The sequence below is a fragment of the Trachemys scripta genome, chromosome 11 (genome assembly GCF_013100865.1).
Source record: "Trachemys scripta elegans isolate TJP31775 chromosome 11, CAS_Tse_1.0, whole genome shotgun sequence".
NCBI classification, from domain to species: domain Eukaryota; kingdom Metazoa; phylum Chordata; order Testudines; family Emydidae; genus Trachemys; species Trachemys scripta.
The window spans coordinates 21,318,962-21,340,307 of record NC_048308.1 but is presented as its reverse complement, the minus strand read 5'-3'; the positions used below and the strand labels follow the sequence as shown (position 1 = coordinate 21,340,307).

Sequence of the window (21,346 nt, the reverse complement as noted above, 5' to 3'; positions counted from 1 at the left end):
TAAAAAAAAATCACTGTAATAGTGGGACAGGATCTTGGGTCTCCAATATTCCAGGTGAGTCCCCTAGCCACTGAACTAAAAGTTATGAGGGAAGTCCTCTTTCTGCTCCTCCCTGGCAGGTTTGTGTAAATGCATTTATAAGGGCCCGATCCAGTAGGCAAGTTCCGGACACACCTACTAGATCAGGCCCTTCAGGCGAGTTAGGCAGAGGAATGCTTATCTCTCTATGGTTTGTGAATCGCTCTGGGGCTTGAGCATGTAGCCACCTGGCATGGGCTGCTGTACACATGTTCAGAGGCAGAAACAAAGCTGAGGGAACTTTTACTGAAAAAATGTAGGTGCCAAGTGAGTTTAGGTACCTACAAAGATAGGGGGCAGCTGAGCAGGGGCTTAGTGAATCCCAGTGGGGCCAGATTCTGGGATTTAGGCATCTAAAGTGGCAATTAGGCACCTAAATCCTTTTGTGAAACTAGCCTGTTGTGTTATTTCAGAACAAATATCTTAAGGTTTTAAATAACTATTCTGAAGCTATATTTTAGGGGGGAAAGCACTACCCTAATTAAAGCTTTGACACTAAAATCCATCTGATGTTGATTCAACTTTGTAATTCTGGTACTTTAAGGAGCATTATTTTCCAAAGTTGGTATCCATGCACAGCAATTTTGTGCTTCCTGTTTTGTAATGCTGTTTTGGTAAATGAATAACGCTAAAATGCTTTAAAGAATAATAAAAGCCCCATATATATATTTTACGGAACAACTTCAACAATTTTGTGCAGTATTTTCAAAGAAACATGCAGTTGAGCACATTTCACTGAGTGAATGAACTTTTACAGTCTTTAAAGGGTTATCTGACCTTCTCCTTCTGCAGCTTGCTTGACTCAAAGTTACAGCATCAGAGGAGATAACAGTGAAACTGTACTATAAAAATAAATTACTATCATGAATATTAAGCAACAGGAATATAATAAACATGACTGCTTACACAATTCTGATTTATTGACACTGATTTGCTTGTAAATTATCACACAAAGCACTCAGTTTAGTTTTTCAGGAACATGTGCAAAATAAAGCTTGGTGGACAGTTCCCGGAGACCTTGACATCTGCCACTGAATTCATACTTCATTGTTCCTGGTGTCTACTTTCTCATGTAGGTTGCAGCGGTGTAAATTTCCTCTTTTCATGAGTTTCTTCACATTTCTTGAGAGTTTTTATTTTTTTTAGACTTGCACAGTTTTTAAAACTACTATCTCAGTGGTTGAGCTTTGACACGGTGGAACAAATCCAGCTGCAAAATCTCCTAAAGGCTGTTCATGCTTGTTCTGTTAAATAGTGCTCACTTTGAGTCAAGGGGTTTCATTACTATATTTATGAACCTTTTGGCACTAGGAGTTGGGATTTCCGAATGCTAAGCATTAATGCATTTTGCATCAGTGTTTGGCAATGGGAGCTCTGGATCACTGGCACTGAGGGGTTGAAGACAATAGAGGAGATATTTATTTCCAGGTAGAAATCTTGTGTTATGTGTATAATGTTAGAGGTATGCTGATCCACTATCAGATAATGGTGGTAGTCAGCAAACTGCCACAGTTGCTAACTAATGGGAATGGAAAGCATTAAGAATTCTCAGCATTAAAAGCCTAGTGCCTATATTCTGGATCAGATATTTGTTATCCAAATTGATGGAAAGTATCTCATCTCAAAATAGGATTATTCTCCTTTAAATTTTAAACCCTGCTTTGTGTTTATGTGCTTATATCACTTTATGACATGGTGAGTTATGTCAAGCCTAAGATTATTTTTGGAGATTTCTGAGACAGAATTTCCTCATTTTGCCTGTCATCAGCCTACAGCATATGCCAAAAGACCCCATTTTGAGGGCGTGATTCAGAAATACCATCTAAAATAAGGGACAGCTACAGCTTCAAAGAGAAAACACTTATCTTGGATCAAATCCTACTAACATTTCATTCGGTGGTTACTGTCTCCACAGTTTTGATAGCTCTCTGCAGAGGATTTGTATTCGCACAGTGGGCCAGGTTTTTTTTTATGGTAATACACTTAAACTTGCATGCTGGAGTCTGAGTGCATGAGGTGCTCCCAATCTACAGTATGAAGAAAAATGAGCAAAGAACTCAGCTGCAGAGCATGTGGGTTAGTTCTGGGTGAATGTGGAGCTACAGATGCAAATCAAACATGAGCAGAGAAAAACACCATTCTAAAAGTGGCACTTGGTAGCCAAGGGTTGGAACTGCAGAAGCGTGTATAAAATTGCCTGCTGGGCAAGCCCTCTCTGCCTCTCTCTCCTTTTTTTTTTAAATAAACAAAAAGAACTGCTGAAGCTTGCATGCTTCCCTCACTTGCCCTCAGCACTCACTTTAGTCTTGTAGGCACCCAAGTGTTTTTCTCCCAGTCCCCTTTTCCCCTTAACAGCAGCTGCAGCAGTTAGTGATAGTGGACAGGACATTTTGGTTGGAGATTTTAGCTCTTTTCACCGTTCACCCCACGCTCCTTCTGCACCCGTAACAGCCATTCCTTACATGACACCTTGACTATGCGCTAACTCCAGACCTTCTGCCTTTTACTAGCAGTGTTGTGCTTGACACTGCCTTACTGCCATGTGCACTGTCAGGATATTTCTCTCCATTAGCTCACTACGCTAACCAGAGTGGGTCATATCACTTTGAAAGAGGTTTTCTTTTTGCTTTGGAGTCAAGATTCCTGTTATTATTGGTTATGAAAGATCAGTGAGCTCCACAAGGATTTATGCAGACATGCACTTGCATCTAAACACTATTAGTTATCCCCTATCTTTTAGGCCACTAAAATCTTGCAAAAGTCTGCATGCCCACTTGGCTAAGGTCATTTTCTTTTTATGGCTGAGTAAAATACAATTTGATTTTAAGCAACATTATAATGGTAAGTGTAGGCATGTAGATTTTGTGCCCTGGGCGGGTAAATTTTATGGTGATTTGCAGGGCAGCACTACTTGCATACATTGTTTTATTTGATAAGGGCCAGATTGTGAACCCCTTAGTTACATTAATGAACAGTTAATCATACAGGCAAGAGTTACTGATGTCTGTGAAATCACTTGTGTGAGTAACTGCTCATCAAGGTGAGTAAGGGTTTTTTCAGTCTGGACCTACTATAGACATAACCTATATGAGCCAAGTTAACAGACTTACATTTTCATAACTTAGAATCTAACAGCAACTGTTTGACTTTTTGGGAAGAAATGTGTTATTTTATTCAGTTTTTTAAGATCATGGATATTTAAAATTTAATATTTGTGCTGTATATACAGTGGAGCCATCTTACGGAAATCCCATTTAACAGAAGAAAAATAAAAGTGAAGTGCAATGAATTTGTGCCAAACAGGTTGCCTTTGTACTGCCTATTCACTGCCATCACTTTAAAAGGGAGGCAGACTCGTGGCATTACTTATTTCTTCCATTCCCTCACTTTTTCTTACTCGTCTCCTCTTTTCAGCTGTCATCCAGTACAGCAGGTGCACGTACAGCTGCCAAGGATGCTTTTCCATGGCCAGATTGTCAGGTTTTCCAGCAGCAGGTTTCCACAATTTGTGTCCCTCAAGAGACAGTATAAACCACATTAACTTTGACTGAACTCTGTCCCACTCTTGGTAGGAACACAGAACCTGCCCTCATACTTAAACACTAGTATGATTTGACAAATGTTTCATGCAACCACATTTCAAACTGTGTTCACTGTATGTAGTCTCTGTAGTACTTGTATTATCATGTGATTGCCCACCCTAACAACATGGTATTATTTCTTCTCCCTGACTGGGTATGTGCTGCTGTAATAAATGAGCAGGTTCTGGCTAAGTCACCTGATGTTTGATTCTCTCAGGGAGAGAGCAGGACTAGTTGGTGGAATTTTGAAAACATTTAAACTCCCCCCTCCTCACACACCTTTATCAGCCACTTGAATCAGGCCTCCTCAGAGATATCACTTCTAGAAAAATTAGGCTGCTGTAATGTTTTATTGATTTAAAATTAATTTCTCCTATCACTCTTGCACAAAGTAATTGAGGTTGACACATGCCTACATGGTCCCAGCAATTAAAGATATTGCCAGAGCCTTACCTTGTTTGTTTAACTGCCATTTTACCAGGTCTGTAGCTAAGGGGACTGGCATGGTCCTTTCTGTGAAGGCTGCAGTCACATATCCTCTTACAGCTGGTGTAAAAGAATGCAGCCCAGATTCTGCTCATTCATGCCAGAAACCAAAGTGGTCTGGGGTAATAAGGAAACACAGATGTAGCACCTTTTCCTCCTAACCTCAGGCACTGCACTTAGCACAACTCGGCTAGACCAAAGGATCATGAGTGTTTAATTTACTGGTCTTCAATTTTCAGTGACCCATCATCATTCACCACAGTAAATATTAAATTAGTAATTTTGGTGCAGATGCAAATGTGCATTCCTAGTTCTGATCCCCAAGACAGCTTCCATGTCAGAATTCTGGCCAGAGGCTGAGGAACAAAATAGTCACCTTCTTCTGTGTTGCTAAGCAGTGTCCCATATACAACAGTATTTCACATATAGTGTGCTGGGACTGGGACAGCAGGATCTCCTACATGGCAGGGAGGTTTACAGACAGAAGAGAAGGGCACAGCATGGGAGACAAACCAATGCCTTTCATCTAAGTCATTTTTTTCTCTTATAGTAAGTTCCTTTTTCCTTTCCTCTCAGGTCCTCTTCTCCTTATCAAGGGCTCCGTCATCTTCTCCATAACCAGGCTGTGTGTGAATGTGCAGAAGTCTCCAAGAGAGGTTCTATGTTGCAATTATAGGATTCTGAAGGTGAGGCTGTATTTTGCTGCTTTCCCTCAAGCCATTACTCCTCCTAACACGAACATTGCTCCCTCGAGGTGGAAGCTGCACCCATTGCTGACAATGAAGTGAAACACCTTTCCCCAGCAGAGCCTCCACATGATCCCACAGGGCTGAAGTGTCCAACCTGCCCTCATCAGACCTTCAGTTCACCTGTCTTTCACAGGAATTTCATCATAAGTGATAAGTGTTTCCTCATCCTTTTTTGTTTCTCTTTCTCTCCAAAATGGACAGCCTCAAACTTTTCTCCCTGTTTCCTCCTCCATTTTCTCCCTCCTCCTCTACTAACCCCACAGATGAAATTCTAAGTGAGTTGTTTCATTGCTTCCTTTGTCCCCTCCCAAATTTTTTCTTAATCAGAAATCAAATTTAGGCTACAAAACCAAAATCCATTTGCTATGACTGTTTGTATGGACAACATTTCACTCTGTTGAATATTTGTGAAAAGTGAGTACAACAGGTGTGCAATATGCAATCTGGTTTTTAATTCACTGCAACATTTGTAAATATTCTCCTTGATATTCGCTGAGCTCTTACACCGTGTAACACCAATGGAGAATCACTGGCGCACCAAGACTGAATCTGGTTGTAAATTAGAAACACACTTTTTTCAAATGGAATTGAGACACACTTTTCATATGGGTATTTTTGGACCAAATGACATTCCTTCTAAAGAGCCAGTGGCTGTTTCCTCTCCTCCACAGATATGGAATGCTCTAAGTACAGCAGTTCCATGGAGTGTAGGAGAATGGAAAAAGCATTTAGTTTTACTAATGTATAAAAGTGTAGACAAACTTAATGGATTGTCAGATGGTTAAAACAAAGAGAAAGATAAAGACAGGATTAAAGCTGAATAAGATCCTATAAAAGAATATGCAGTCTAGGGATTTTGGAGACAAGGCATGCTTCAGCACAATCCATTCTATTAGCACCAACCCACAACTACCGGTTTCAAAACGCTTATGGCACACCGTGAATCTCTACATTTAAAGGGGTTCTCATTGAACAGATTACCGCAGATTGGGGTCCAGTGATTTATTGTCTAAGCAATAAACTATTCATAACAAAGACACCTGTGCAAGCCAGTTGGCTGTAGTCATTCTTGTTTAACATTTAATTATGAATATAATTAGCATGAGTTAAGAGACAGGCCAGGCACGAGCCATAAAATTTCCAGTATGCTAAGAAAAAACAGCAACTCCCAAATACAACAACAAAATATGCAAGATATTGGTAAGAATATGTCCCTGCTGTGCAAACATATAAAAAAAACCCCAAATCTATGCTAAATATAATTTCTTTTAAAATGTTAGTTGCCTTGATATAGTGCAGCAGAGGATATCTTAAAAGTCTGCCCTATGTTTAGAGTTCTGGTTACTGTAAGCACAATTTTTTTAGAATTTTTTTTTTTGTTCCTCTAATTTTTAGGGCAATTTGTTACCATCAGCTTTTTACATTCAACAACCATTTTCTGTCAAGTGTCTCAGGCACTTTGTTTTCCTCCCCCTTCTCTTTGAAGAGCAACATAACCCATTACATGATGCCTCAAAAAAAAGTTTGATTAAGGGGCAGCATAAAGTCCACAGAAAAGAAAACAAAGATGTTGGACTGAGATTTTCTCAAAAATCTTACCTTTGCTATATTTGCAGCATTGCTTTGTGCTACCAAAAGAAAAGAAGTAGCAAAATACTGCAAAAGATCTCTTTTTAAAGGTGGATTTTCATGCTCAAAAGAAAAAACAAAACAAAACAAACAAACATCCAAAGCCAGTTTTAGTTTGGACAAGTATTTTGCAAGCTTACTGCTTAGAATGACTCTGTGCAACAGATATCAACCCTGATCTGCAGCACCTTTTTTTCATTTCTCACCAAACATACATGTGATCGTGCAAGCCCTCTGTGTGCAAGAAAGGAAAAACTTCCTGTGACTTTTTCATTCTACCCTTTTTTTCTTGTCTTTTAACCAGTTACTGAGCCATGAGAGGACCTTCCCTCTTATTCCATGACTACTTAGTTTGCTTAGTAGCCTATGGTAAGCGACCTTGTCAAAGGCCTTCTGCAAGTCCAAGTACATTATAACTGCATCACCCTTGTCCCAGGAGCGCCGGAAGGTCCCTAAAAGTGGGGTGGCTATTGGCGCCCAAACAGTGGCCGCCACAGTGCCCCTTTCTCTGAGGCCCCACTCCCACGCTGCCTCTTTCCACAAAGACCCTGCCTCCTGCTCACTCCTCTTCACACCCTCCCCCCATTGCTTGCCCTTATAGCTAGTAAAAAGTGGGAGGACCATGGCCCCCTACTTCCCCCATTCTGGCACTCCTACCTTGTCCAAAGGCTTGTTGATACTTTCAAAGAATTCCAAAGGTTGGTGAGACATGATTTCCCTTTACAAAAACCGTGTTGAGTCTTCCCTAACATATCTTGACAGGTTTCAGAGTAGCAGCCGTGTTAGTCTGTATCCGCAAAAAGAACAGGAGTACTTGAGTAAGGTGCCACAAGTACTCCTGTTCTTTCTCCTAACGTATCTTGTTTATCTATATATCTGAAAATATTGTTCTTTACTGTAGTTTGCCTGGTACTAAGTTTAGGCTTACCAGCTTGTAATTGTCAGGATCACCTCTGGACCTTTTTTAAAAAAATAGGCATTACATTAGCTACCCTCCAGTTATCTGGTCCAGAGGCTGATTTCAGTGATAAATTACATATCCCAGTTAGTAGTTCTGCAGTTTCACATTTGAGTTCTTTTGGAACTCCCTGAATGTCTCCCTGAGGACAATAATAGCCACTTCGTGGTCTCCTGTTGTAACTCTAGAGGCTGGAAGGGGATAAGTGGGAGGTCTATCTCCTAGGGAGGGGGATCTGAACAATTTCATTCCCATGCTACCTGGATTTGAGCCAAGGAAAGACCAATTGTACACAATGAGGAGTGAGCTGCAGCCACTGGACACAAATGTCTCTCTAGTATCAGAAAGGTTGCAGCAGCTGGCATCTTTCATGCAAGCTGAAGTTTGCATACAAAACAGCTTGTGGGAAGGAGGTATGGTCTGCGGCCTTCTTAACCAGCTCTGCACAGGCCTTGCCTACATGCTGGTTGGGAGCAGGAATTCCTTCCTCTTGCTACAGGGGGCTTTGTCTTCTCCTGAGAGTAATAGGGGTCCCATGCTTAGGGGAGAGGGGCTTTGCAAAAACTTACCCCCTTACATGCTACTTGTTCTGGCTTGATTTAAGTGAAGGAGCTTCCACGTGGCCTGGTTTCTGTCTGCCATTTCAGCAGGGTTAGGGGAGGAAAGGTGCTGTCCCTCAACCCTCCTCAGAAAGCCAAAAGGTTTTTTTTTTTTAATTTACAGTTTTGAGAAGAAAAACTTCAAAGCCAATGAAGCCACTGAGAGGCATTTAGTTAATACTCTTTTAAAAATCTTGTGCAAGCTCTACTCCAAAGGGGACCCCGGAAGTCTGCCATGTGTGCCATTTGGAGGCAGATAATTCTGGAGAGCTCATCCTGAGAGGCGATCCTACACCCAGACTCAAAGCAAAGATCTGGACTGCCTCTCGTTGCCATAGAGATGAGGAACACCCACTTTGAAGACAGTCTGACATGGAGGGGACAGAGAACACATTATGTCACTGGTACCTTACCCAGATTTTGAAACAAGTCTCAAGTCCCAGTGAAAAAAGATCACTTTAACCCACAGCACTACTCTATATCTTGGGTAAAATCATGGTCCCATTGAAGTCAACAACAAAACTCCCACTGACTTCACTGAAGCTAGAATTTCAACCTTGTTGTTTTAAGACTAAAAGCAATTTTAAAGTATTGCGTACTTTTGCAAACAATGTAATTCATTTGTTTTCATTCCGATAATACAGCTTGCTTCTGTATTGTATTGTTTCTGTGTTTTAAAAGAACATGACTTTATGGACTTTGAGATTATCACATAGGACCAAGGGACATCAATTCTCCATCTGGCCAAAACTGTACTAAACTAAAATCTAACTTCCTTTATTAACTAAAAGAGTTGACAATAATATATCATGTTCAAAATCCTAAGTATCCATCTTCTTAAATGTTCATATATAATAGGACTATGCCAAACACTGTAGGGTCAATAGTAATGACATTCTGAATTCCACTTAGCTTGCACAAAAAGACGCTCATAGATATGAGGTGGTGTCTTATTACTGGTTAATTGACAGGACATGTGTGAAGTCACTTGAAGAGAGTGTTAATGGTCCATAGGAGCAACCAAGGCCAAAGGGCGAAAACACACTAAGGGACTGTAGGTGGGAAGCCCACAGCAATAGGATATTACCATTTCATTCAGAGAATTGTTTGGGAAAGAAAGAGCAGATCAAAATTCCATAGTCATCCAGAGATACTTAACATACCATCTAGCCTGTGCCTGGATTAACTCTGCTTTCCAAAAAAGCTTCTTTGGCAAATGCTATTTAAATTTCCAGGTGAATCTGATGCAAAGATCTCTGTCACTCCTCTCCATGAAATGCATCACAGTCCTGAACTCACATAAAAGGAAGAAATAGCTTCTGAGAACCTGGCTGATTTTCGTGTTTATTGGGTTGGTCCACTTCATAGCCGAGACTCTGAACGTCTGAAACCTTAGTAAATCTGAGATGGCATTGGTTACAGAGCTGTCCTTTTTATTATGCATATTTCAAATTTAAATCTGTAACATGGTTGTGGCTCAAGACCACAACTATTCTTTGTAATGAAATTAAAGCAGACTTGAAAATAAGAACAGATGAAGAGAGAAGAATGAAAAATGCTGAAGATGCAGAAAAACTGAAAACAAGAAAAACTAAATAAAAATTTGATTTGATGTCATCAAGAATTAATAAAACCATAATAGGTAACTAGATGGAAATATTTTGAAGAAAAGCTAGACAAAGATTAAATAGATAGTGACATTGGCAAAAATTGTTCTTTTTAAAGGCTTTGACAACTACAACTATTTTATTTTAATAAAAAAGAGCTGTGATATGATTCTTAAAAATAACTCACATCTATGATACTTTTATGTCCTCCATTCCCAAAGTATCTGAGTGCATCACAATATTTAACACACTTCTCTTCCCCACCTCACAGAGTTGTTGTGAAGTTATTTTCCTCCTTTTACAGCTGGATAGATCCACAAACAGATTTAGGTTCCTAGCTGCCACTTTAGGAGCCCAAATCCAAAACTTAAATCTTCAAAACCTTTGCTCGGCTTTGCCTAAATTCTCTAGGTGCCTACATTTCTGCCAGTGGGTACGCACACAGCCATCTAAGACCTAACATTACTGAGCTGCTTGGTGCATAAGTCTGGCTGGATTCACTAATTGGGTGTTCTCCCTCCTATCTCATCTGGCAGGTAAGGTCAGAGCATGCCTAACCAACACAAAGCAAAGAGGTGGTGGTGCTCTCTTCTGTCCCCGCACCCAAAACGTTCACCCAGGATGCAGGAGCCCCAGGTTTTAATCCTCCCTCTGCCTAATTGGAGGAGGACTGTTTGAAACCAGATCTCCCACCTCTTAGTGGGTGGGCTAGAGGGTGTGTCTATCAATCACTCCTGTTGAAGCTATGCCATTTTGTATGAAATATTTAAATAGCTATTGGAGCAGAGACTGGAACCTGAGTCTTCCAGATGAGTGCACTAATCTCTAGGTTATAGATTCATTCTTTCCTTCTGGCCCCACAGAGCTTGCATTCAGGTCTACTAAGTTCTAGGCTAGTGGCCTAATCACTGGACCATCCTCCCCCACATAGATACTGATTAAACTACATAGCTACACTTTGACACATTAATGTCCATGCAGCTTTCCTCCTCTCATAAGGATCTGAGAATAGTATTCGTCACCTGAAATGATACCAGACAGTAGGCATGATAACAAATATTTCTAGATTTGAACTCATTCTTTTGGGCTATACAATGAAGGGGAATCATTATAACCAAAGGCAAAAGACAAAATACACTTTTCCATGTCCTCTCCTTTTTACCTTTACACAGGGAAAGTTAACTACCCACTAAAAATATGTGTGCTGCTAGCAAATAGCTTAACCCTTAGGTGGATTTATTTTGCACTGTCAATGGCTAGAGTGGAATGGCAGAAGGCAATACAAATGAGATCCAGTGACAGAGGTGATTAAACATTCAGACATTGGTCCAGATTCTGTTATCCCTGCTCATGTTAAGCAGAATTTTACTTTGCATCAATCCTATTAAAGGCTATGGGGCTACTCATGGATTAAGGTGCTACTTAATGTAAATGTGGCAGAACCTAACCTTATATTAGCATTGTTGTACCCACATCACAGATATACATGTGTACCCATAGTGACATGCTTGTGATGGGTAGGTGGAGTTCCAGAAAAATTTGTGTATCTAATGCCCAGGACCTGATAAAGTAGAGTATTCATTGGCCAGAGGCCTTGTGATCTTCCACTCCTTACTGTTTGTAAATCTTCAAACATACTTCATAGGGGTAGTGATTACGCACATTCATCAGGCCAAGCAAAACTGTATGATTTCCCTGAAATAAATTCTAATGTTATGGCCATATCTAAGTTTGTTTATATGGGGGAATGGAATGTTGAGAGATTCAAGCAATCTGACTGACTAATACAGTGTAGTAATTTTCTGGAGCTATGTACATACCAACTGAAACCAAATGAAACTGCATCATCCAGGGGGGAAAAATATCCATAGGCTTACTGTGTAAGTTACTTTTCATTTAATGCTTAAAATAGCATTAGCATAAGGGTAGCATGAAAGTTCCTGGGAATTAACTTCTCCTACCTAGCAGGCTAAATCCCCAGGAAATGCCCTGCTTCTTGATTATTCCCAACTATTACAAATAGCAGGATTTTAGACTATTTCATCTTCCTCACATGGATCTAAGTAGTGCTCAGTGCAGAACCCAAGGTTTGATGGTGGAGTGGGGTAGCTCTAAGTTACCTTTTCTCCTTTAATCCTAGGATTGTTTTGTCCTCTTCTATAGCTTAGGGCATGTCTTCACAGCGCGTGGCAGCACTTTAACATGGCTGTGTAGTCATGGCACCAGTGCTGGGAAAGAGCTCTCCCAGCACTCTAAAAAACCCACCTCCACAAGGGGAATAGCTCCCAGAGTTGGGAGCGCAGCTCCCAGTGCTGGTGCACTGTCTACACTGTCACGTTGCAGCACTCAGGGAGGTGTTTTTTCACACCCCTGAGCGAGAAAATTGCAGCGCTGTAAAGTGGCAGTGTAGGCAAGGCCTTAGTAAGGGCCCTTATGGCTGCTTTACTGGTCCAGGATCACCAGAGTGCGCTGCACTTTGGCAATACCCCCTGATAGAAACTAGACATCAGAGACATAGACCCAACTAGCTCATCTTTACAGCACCCAGGGGTAGGGTTACCATCCGTCCAGGTTTCCCCGGACATGTCCGTCTTTTTCAGTGTTAAATGGCCGTCCGGGGGGAGATTTCTAATCAAGTAGAAATGTCTGGGATTTCCCCCTTCCCCTCCTGCGGAGCGCGGCGCGGCTGATTGGACGCCTGGCCTGATTGAAAGCCGCTCGCAGCCACTAGGGCCTCTAGCAGCCAGAGTCCCTCCCCCTCCCCCGCTCCCTCCTCCCCCACAGAGCAGCGGCAGTGTTTGATTCCACGTGGAGCCTGCATTTCTCCCTCTGCCGAGTGAGCGGGGGGAGCAGGGCAGGCGGGGGGGGGGAGGTGTAGAGGCTGCAGGGGCAGGGCAGGCAGGGGGTGCAGAGGCTGCAGGGGCGGGGGGGTGCAGAGGCTGCAGGGGGAGGGGGGGGCGGGGGGCACAGAGGCTGCAGAGGCGGGGGGGTGCAGAGGCTGCAGGGGCAGGGCAGGCAGGGGGCGCAGAGGCTGCAGGGGGGGTGCAGAGGCTGCAGGGTAAGGAGGAGCAGGGCAGGCAAGGGCATAGAGGCTGCAGGGGCTGCGGGGTGGGTGGGGAGCAGGGAAGTACTTAGCAACCCCCAACCAAGATCAGAGCGGGAAGGAGGAGGGGGAATGTGGGGTGCTCAGAGGAGGGGGCAGAGTTGGGGCAGGGACTTTGGGGAAGGGGTTGGAATGGGGGCGGAGAAGGGGTGGGGCTGGGGCGGGGCCGGGGGCGGGGAAGGGGCGGAGTTGGGGCAGGGCCGGGGGGCGGGACCGGGGCCCTGTGGAGTGTCCTCTTTTTTAAATGTTTGAATATGGTAACCCTACCCAGGGGACTCACCTACAACAGGGGAATCCCACAATACCCACTTAAGGCAGCTTTATATCTGCTCAGTGTTTACTGAGCAATGCAAACTAGCCAGATGGGGCAGTGGCAAGGATCTGGTCTCACGTCATTCTCACTGAAGTCAATGAGAGTTTTGTAATTAATTTCAGTGGGATCATGAAAGGGCCCCTATATTATCAAATGGATTATTAAAAGAACAACAAAAAACAACACCCCTCCGCTGACACCACATACACACCTGACTCTAAGTTTAAAAGCAATAAAAAGGTTCCATGCAGGTTGTTATGTAAATCGTTAAGGTAATTTCTAGCTAATCGAAAGCATGTGGAGGGACAGATACTATGGTTGTAGGGGCCAGATATATAGATTGATTGAATAGATCTGATAGATTACATTAGATGGATGGATTAGCTAGAAATCATCCTGAGGTGTAACAAAGGAATCAACGAGGACCAAGGATTACAAATATCAGCAAATAATGTTTTTATCAGACTGCTAGTATTTTATTCTTAGAATTAAACTGTCTTAAAACCCCTTCAAAAACATCTGTTCATTAGTCTATCAATGTGTATAACAGCTTTCAGAATCGTAACAAGAATTAATAATAGTTAAAAGAGCAGAAACATTAATTTCTCATAGATAAATATTAATGCACTAGTAGGCAGACATGCCAAACCCGCAAAAAAACCCCGCAGAAATTGGGCTTGTTTTTGGCTTAATTGGCTTGTGAGTTGCTTGTTGGCTAGTTTTTGGCTTGTAGCTTGTTGTAGCTTGTTGCTTCTTTTTTTTTTATTGGCTCCCAGCAAGCAGGGGTAAGCGGGGGGCAAGCAGGGGAACGTGCAAGCAGGGGCAAGGTGGGAAGAAAATCAGGGGTGCACAGCGGGCCCACCACAGTCCCAGACTGCACGCTGGGGGGATCTAGTCACATAGAGTGTTGGGGTTCTTAGGGACTGGCTTGGTTTGGCCTGGTTTTGAAATGTGATTAGGTTGATTTTTGGCTTATTGTGGCTTATTGCTTATTTACCCGTGTGAAAGTCGGCAACTGTGCTAGCACGGTGTGTTTGTGACAAGCTTTCAAATATTAATGCACACATTTATTGCTAGTTACCTGTTATTTTCATCAATAAGAGATGGAGAAAATGAACCAGCAGAATATTTTGCATGTGAAGGCTAACACAGAGGGTGAGACCATACATTAACATGAAGGATGATATGGAATCATGATCATGTGATTTTGTTTTCTTCTGGCTCAGCTGAAGCACAAACACAAAGGACTGCAAGGGGTAGTAATAAGGGTGAAGAAAGCCTAGTTTTAGCCCCAAAAGAGTAGTATTATGAGGGGGAGTCTGCACATCAGAAAGAGAAAGAGATTAAAGGCAGAGAATATGTATTAAATACTTGACTGTGGAATAAAGTAAATGGGATGTGAAGCAAAATGCACATCAGGTAGTGCCCCATGTACCTACTATATCCTCTTGAAGCACCAAAGATCCAGCACATCAAGAGGACATAGCGGGTAGATGGGGCACCACTTGAAGTGCATGTTGGAAAGTCAGTACTTCAAAGGAACATCTCCTCATTCCAATGCAGCACAGAAGCTGAAGCTGAACACAGTAAGGAAATGGGTATACTTTTTTTTTTCCCTCTTTGAGCATTACAGAGACTGTGAGATGTGGCTCAAACCCCAGAAGACAATCTTTACTCCTATTTTTCTTGTGCTATGAAAGAAGATGATGGGGGGCCTTGGATTGAGCCTCCGAAAGTGAACTTTTACAAGATGCATTTTCTTTGCATTGTGTATTTAACTACAGGATATCTTTAAGTAGCCGAGAGGGGAAGAGAAGGATCTTGAGAGATTTATTCAACTTCATTATATCTGATGCTAGTCATGAAGAGCTTTAGTTGAACCTAAACACTCTTATGAACATAAAATCAAATTAAACAGCACATTAAGGTTTCCATATTCTCTGACTGATGTGCGCGCGCGCACAACTCTCATTAACGGTAATGGCAGTTATGCGTGAGCGTCATTCGGAGAACAGATCCCTAAGTGCTGTATTGTTTTTCCTGGAGATTTTTCTTTATTGGGCTTTATTTAAGCTCCTGTTAGGCTTGCAAGCTTTTTTTAAAGGGGAAGAAAAGAGAGAGCGAGAGAAAAAAAAGCCCAAACTCAGATTGTTTGGCAGGCAATTTTTCCCCCCAAGCTGTCACAGTCTACAAAGTGAACCCTAAGATATTAAATTTAGAGAAGTGTTGGTAGCATAAAACCCTGAGCTATATGTACCAGACGTTGCTTTGTGTTTTGAAAATACTGGTTCCGCTTGCAGTAATTTTTTAAACAAAATTAATAATAGGTATGAAAAAGAAAAGATCACAAATATTGTTGCATTATACCTATGGTCATTGTAAGACACAGTATGCAACCTTGTGCAACCTGAGATATGCATCTCATTCTGGATACATACTGCTGAACTTTCCCCTCAAAACGTGAGTAGATGCTCTTGTAATTCACAAATATTAGTCCTGCACTAAAGTATTGTGGTTGGAGGTACACAGATTATCAGTCTAGAATGTCTCCAGTGAAATGAGACAAAATACAAGCATTTTATTCCTTTCCTCAATCTCTCTTACTCGCTTAAGATAAATTGCATATTTAAAATTTGCACATAGACAATATAGTAATTTTTCCAGTTTGATAATAAAATGTTTTAAGATATAAAAGACAATCAAAACCAATAAAAAGACAGGATCGGGGTGTATGGAAGGTAAATCATGTCAGAGATGCCTCTGTACTTCCTTTTTGTTTTTGTTTTTTGGTTGATTATTTTTAACTGTATTTCACTAGCTGCTACTGTATGTGATGTACTTACTTATTGCCTCCAAAAACTGTTCAAAGAAGCAGTATGGGAACAGTGGCTCAGGCAGCTCTCTGAAAAACATCTTGAGTGCTCCGGTGACAACGTGGATGTCCTCCCACTGGCTGTCGTCCAAATTCAGCTTCTCTTCTGGGAAAACACGAGGAGAAATGGAACAACTGGTTTTAATGAAACAATTACAAGACACTAATTATTATGTTAATGTTTGCCTACTATCATCAGCAACTGTTAACAGCCTTCTGCACCTAGAGGTTTGGTGCTGTGCATGTGTGTGTGTGCGTGTGTGTGTTTTTTTGGTAGGAAGAGCACATTTTGAATGGAATACCATCTGTAGGAATGCAGCTGACAAAAAACAAGAGACACAAAGAGACAGTACCATTGACACAGAATGTCAGATACATTTATTCCCATAATGCTTCAGTGTGAAAATTAGCATCACAGCTCAACATGATTCAAAGCTATTTGGTTTTGAGGCCGAGGGGCTAAGAGTTGCCAATGATGGCCGGCTCAAGGGACCGGCCTAAAGGCCTTGCTGAGCCAACAGGAGACATATGCTAAACATGGCAATAGAAAATGAGTTATTGCTTTACATGTGTTAGCCTTGCTATGTACAAGGGAATAATGGGTAACACTTTTCTCCTTTTTTGCCTGAATGCAATGTCAGCAAGGAATAGAGTACTGCGAGAGAAAGGATATTAATTCCTTCTTACTGCTTCAAAAAATATTTTGTTTGGTTTTCATCTCTGGGAGGAAGATTTGCCCAGCGACAATATTAGACAGACCCCTGTTGGCCTACCTAGGCTATGCAAAGCTGTCAAAAATGATAACACACTAAAGACAAACCACAAGTGCTTACAAAACTGTTTTTGCAAACAACAAAAATATTTTCTTTTGAAGCTTGACTGAGCTGAGGAATTTAAATATAAAAGAAACTAAATGCTAAAATAAAGTTTCTAATAAAAACAAAGCAAGATTGGGTGATTATTATTTTATTTTTGTCTTCTTGTTATAAAAGTCTGGTGTTGTTAGAACACAATAAACAACTGAATCATAATCCATATAAAACTCTGTGAAAGTGTAAATACCCCTTATAATTAAAAGGATACATACTCTCTGGAAATTCTGCTATCCCAAAAATAGATTTGGATTTTAAAATGTGTAGTGCGACTTTAACTTTTAGACAAGTTTTAGTCTTTGTGCAAATCTAGAGACAACCATGAAAATGATGAAACAAAATCAAAACAACATAATCCTGGCAAGCTATACCAAAGCTCATTGAAATTGGGTGTTTAGCAGTTCAGTTGGACTCAAGTCCATCCTGTTTACCCAACTTTAACATCATTTTTATCATTCCATTCTTTATACAAAATAATGGAAAAACCTGGACACCATTATTTTCAGTTCTTCTGGTGGTTTTTCTCTATAGAGAATTTGCTTTTGGGAAGAAGTTCAACTTGAGGATGCACATTTCTTTGTGTTTCTCTATAAATGCTAATAAATGTTTTATGAAATATTGGACTCAGAAGGTGTCCGCAAATAAATAAGTTAATGCACCCATGCCTCAATTTATAGTAATATGTGTCAATGAAGTTGAAACAGTGAACTTGTGCTTATCACATGGGTTTTTTCTCTGTTCTTTTTTTAAAAAATTCAAATTCTTACCTAGACCATAAAAATAATGATTTGATCTGAAATAAATTAGCAGAAGGGACCTTGTTTAGACCACAAGATCATATTTGATTGATCGTATTTCAACAATTAGCCTTTTATTGTGTCACACACTATTGAAATAGATCGACAGCGTCTTAGCAGGCCAGCTTTAAACAGTCAACTGTTCACAATAGCATCAAAAAAAGAGACCTAATGGGGTTTACTGTCACTTTAAAGAACAGGGTGGGTTTTCACATTGTTGAAATCTGTCAGATATTTTGAAATGTCCCTCTCACTATGGTGCCACACCCCCTGCGTGTCCTTATAATAAAATTGGTTTTACTCCTGATTAAATCATTTTCTCCCTACCCACTACCATACTTCTCATAATGGACCTGTGTGCTCTACAGCTGGTGTTCTTCCCATGGTACCAATTCTTACTTTATCTTTTAAGCACTTTGCTGCTAAGATCTCATGCAGAGTGCTTATGTTTTGTTAAGAGCTTCATTCTTAGAGAAATAGCTTAACACATGTTCTAAAAATGTTGTACAACTTATTGCTTAAAACACATTTAGAAAATGTATAAGTACTGTAGCTCTGGCACAGAACTTTAAGTAGAAACCTTAAAAAAAACCTTTGTTTTTAACCATGCATTTGTCTTAAAATGTCTAATGTGAAATCCTCTGCTTCTAAGGCTTTACAGAGACTTATCTTCCCAGATTTTTGCACCATTTCCAGCTCCTCAAGGAAACGTGTTAGGAATGTACCCTCTTGAAAGCAAAGGGTGTCACTTTACCCTCTAGCAATAAGAGATTTAAAAAAAAAAATGTTTGCTAGAAGGGACAAATGTCAAGTAAAAATATTACACAGTAAAAAACAAATTAAAAAGAAAATACCAGTCCATTCTATGTAACATTTTAATTCTGTTCCTACTGGTTGGAGTCTCTCACATACTGTGGAGATGGTGATATTCAGAAGCTATATACATTTCAAATGCATTTCAATTCAAACAAAGGGCCTGATCTTACAGAGTTTACTCAAACACAACTCCTAGTGGAGTCAGTGAGTGTTTTGCCTAAGTAAAGATTTGGATCCAGAGTACATAAATCTGGTAACTGATTTCCTTGGGAGTGGGGGATGCTTAACACCTCATAGGATCAGGCCCTAAAATTGCTGCTTTTAAAAAGCATTTGATTATTTCCCCACTAATTGCCGGATGATATCATTTTATCTCAGATACGGACATAATCACATCTAAGGAGCCTCACAAACATATTATGCTAATAGAATGCTAAGAATGAGAAGTGACAAAGCGAAAGGAAGAAAGTTAGAGGGGCCCCACCAAGACTCTTAGGGGAAAAAAATATTACATTTGTTTTACATTCATGAAGGGAGTGTGGGCTTTAACGATTTCGTTATTATTTTTAAATCAACTTTTTCAGTAGTATATCATTTAATTTTTTTTCCTTGTATTAGTTCCAGTGCAAACAAATATGTGTTCACGTGTGGGTGGCTGATGTGCACCATAAGGGTCTCCTCCTCAAAAAGGAAAAAATAATCCAAGGAAAGATCAATTAAAAAATTAAACAAAATAACCAGGACTGTACGAAGACCTAAGTTTTAAAAAGGAACAGATTCCTTTAGAGGATGTACTATCTTGCATACGGATCTGTCTCTGGAAAAGAGTAGTGATCCTTTGAGCCCTCCTCTCAAGTGTTCTTTATTTTGTGAAGCATCCTTTTTTTAAAGACCATTTTACTGGGCATATTTTGCTGTCTTGCCACATTGACAGTAAATCCCAAAGGGCCACATTAGGCTGTAGTTCATTCTGCAAATTGTCCCATTCATTTCACTGGGATCACTCCCAGAGTAAGGGACTGTCCAATGTGAATACAGATATCAGAATCTAGCCCATAGTGTATGTGTACCCTTCATGAGGGTCTTATGCCAATGAATCCACCTCATTTAGTCTAATCAGTGCAATAGTTCCATGCCCCCTGCTGACTGGTGATCTGTTATGTGTTAAAGCAGAAGGGAAAGGAGTATGGATCACAATTTAAAAACAGGAGACCTGGAATTGGTTGAGATAGGAGAGAGAGGGGAGAAAAGTGGAGGACAAAAAGACCAAGAGAAAACACGGGGAAGAATGGGGAATAGAACAGTAGGTAGAAGTGGAAAGGAACAAGTTAAGGAGAAAGAAACTAAAGAGAGGTAAGGAGAAAGGATCAAGGACAAATACATAAGATGGCAGTGGGAAGTGACAGGGACAAAGGGGAGAAACAGAGACAGAATGGGAGAAAATTAATGTCTCACAGTTAGGGGTCAGGTCGGTTTCTCATGGTGCATTGGGGATCATTGTTCTGCACTGCAGCAATGGAATACTGAGAAAGGTGTGTTGGAATGTGGACAGAGGTTCCTCGGGAGCTGGAAAATCTTATTTCAAACTATTTCCAAGATAGCATCTCTTTTTATTAGCCTAATTGGGGGCATTCAAAATGGCCATTTGTTTATTTTTGTGGGAAATAAATAAAATACCGAAACAACAAAACAACCACCAACACCACCAACACCGATACAGTACATTACCGTTTATCTGACTGGCCTGGGGGAAATCTGAAACTTTCGGACAACCGGCACTTGGATAACTGGAAGTGCTATTAATTAACATAGAGCTACATGGGGGACACACTGTAGATTCTAATAACTAGAATTTTCGGATATCTGGAAATTGGATAACTGGAATTATACTGTACATAAAGAAAGAACAAGAGCAGAACTTCAGCTCGTGTTCAAAGCTGTTTTCAAAAATATCTTCTCAAAAGGAGGACACTACAGCTTGTCATCTTGAAATGGCTCATTTTGATATTAAATACTTATATTATTTTTACCATTTCCCCTCAGGGAAAGCCTTGCACTGTCACATTTACAAAGGCCCACAGTCCCTCCCCTTTCTGGATGCTGAGGAAGTGAAATGCCTTACCCATTCCATGTCGTTTGTGGGTTCCTCCCCAGCTGACTAAAAGCCGGGGAAACTGTGGGCCAACATGACCCAATAGATATCTTCCAGCTGAGAACTCCAAAATGGAGCCCCAAGACAAAATAAAGCCCTCTGCCATGGCAACAGGGAAGGGGAGAAAGGACAGTTCTTCCATCAAATGGCCTCCCCCTTAATACCCTTTCCACCATTTTTGTGTGGACAGGTTCTTTTGGAGACACTTCTCTGATCACTCACTCAACAGCAGCATAACAAAGGATCTACACAGGACAGCTTAGTCTGGGGTAAGCTGCATGAGATCCCTGGCCACAAAGCAATGCTGTATCACCTAACCATGGACTAGGTGCAAGGCCCTGCTATTCCTTTTCACATTGGGTCTGAACATCCTCAGGATTGGTAGGAGGCTTGTTTTATTTTAATTTGTTTTAGCTTGATTGACAACATAAACGCAAGTTAAAAATGACAAAAACGTGCCCAATCAAAGATGAAGCTGCCTTTCGTAAAACTCCTGTAATGATGGAATCTCATCAATGCTGTCAGGAATAAGGAAGCAACCAGCTGTCTGCCTTTTTAAAGTGATGACGTATTTTAAAGTAGTGATAGGAAATATCAAAAGCTTTGGAGTTTCAATTTAAATAAGCATCCAGAAGTTCAGACATTCATCTGAACTAACACTGAACCTTAGAACACACTGTATGGATGTGTGGAACACCCATCCCATGCAGACCGACAAAGTCCTCTCCTCCTTT

General features: G+C 40.9%; 1 protein-coding gene across 1 annotated transcript in view; it reads right to left on the bottom strand.

Moving 5' to 3' along the window:
* ARHGAP15 (Rho GTPase activating protein 15) overlaps positions 1-21,346 on the bottom strand; it is a 398,066-nt gene that overhangs the window by 30,678 nt on the left and 346,042 nt on the right. The window contains exon 12 of the mRNA XM_034786034.1: positions 15,947-16,081. Within this exon, the coding sequence (XP_034641925.1) occupies positions 15,947-16,081 (135 nt within the window). The remainder of the gene's footprint in view (positions 1-15,946; positions 16,082-21,346) is intronic.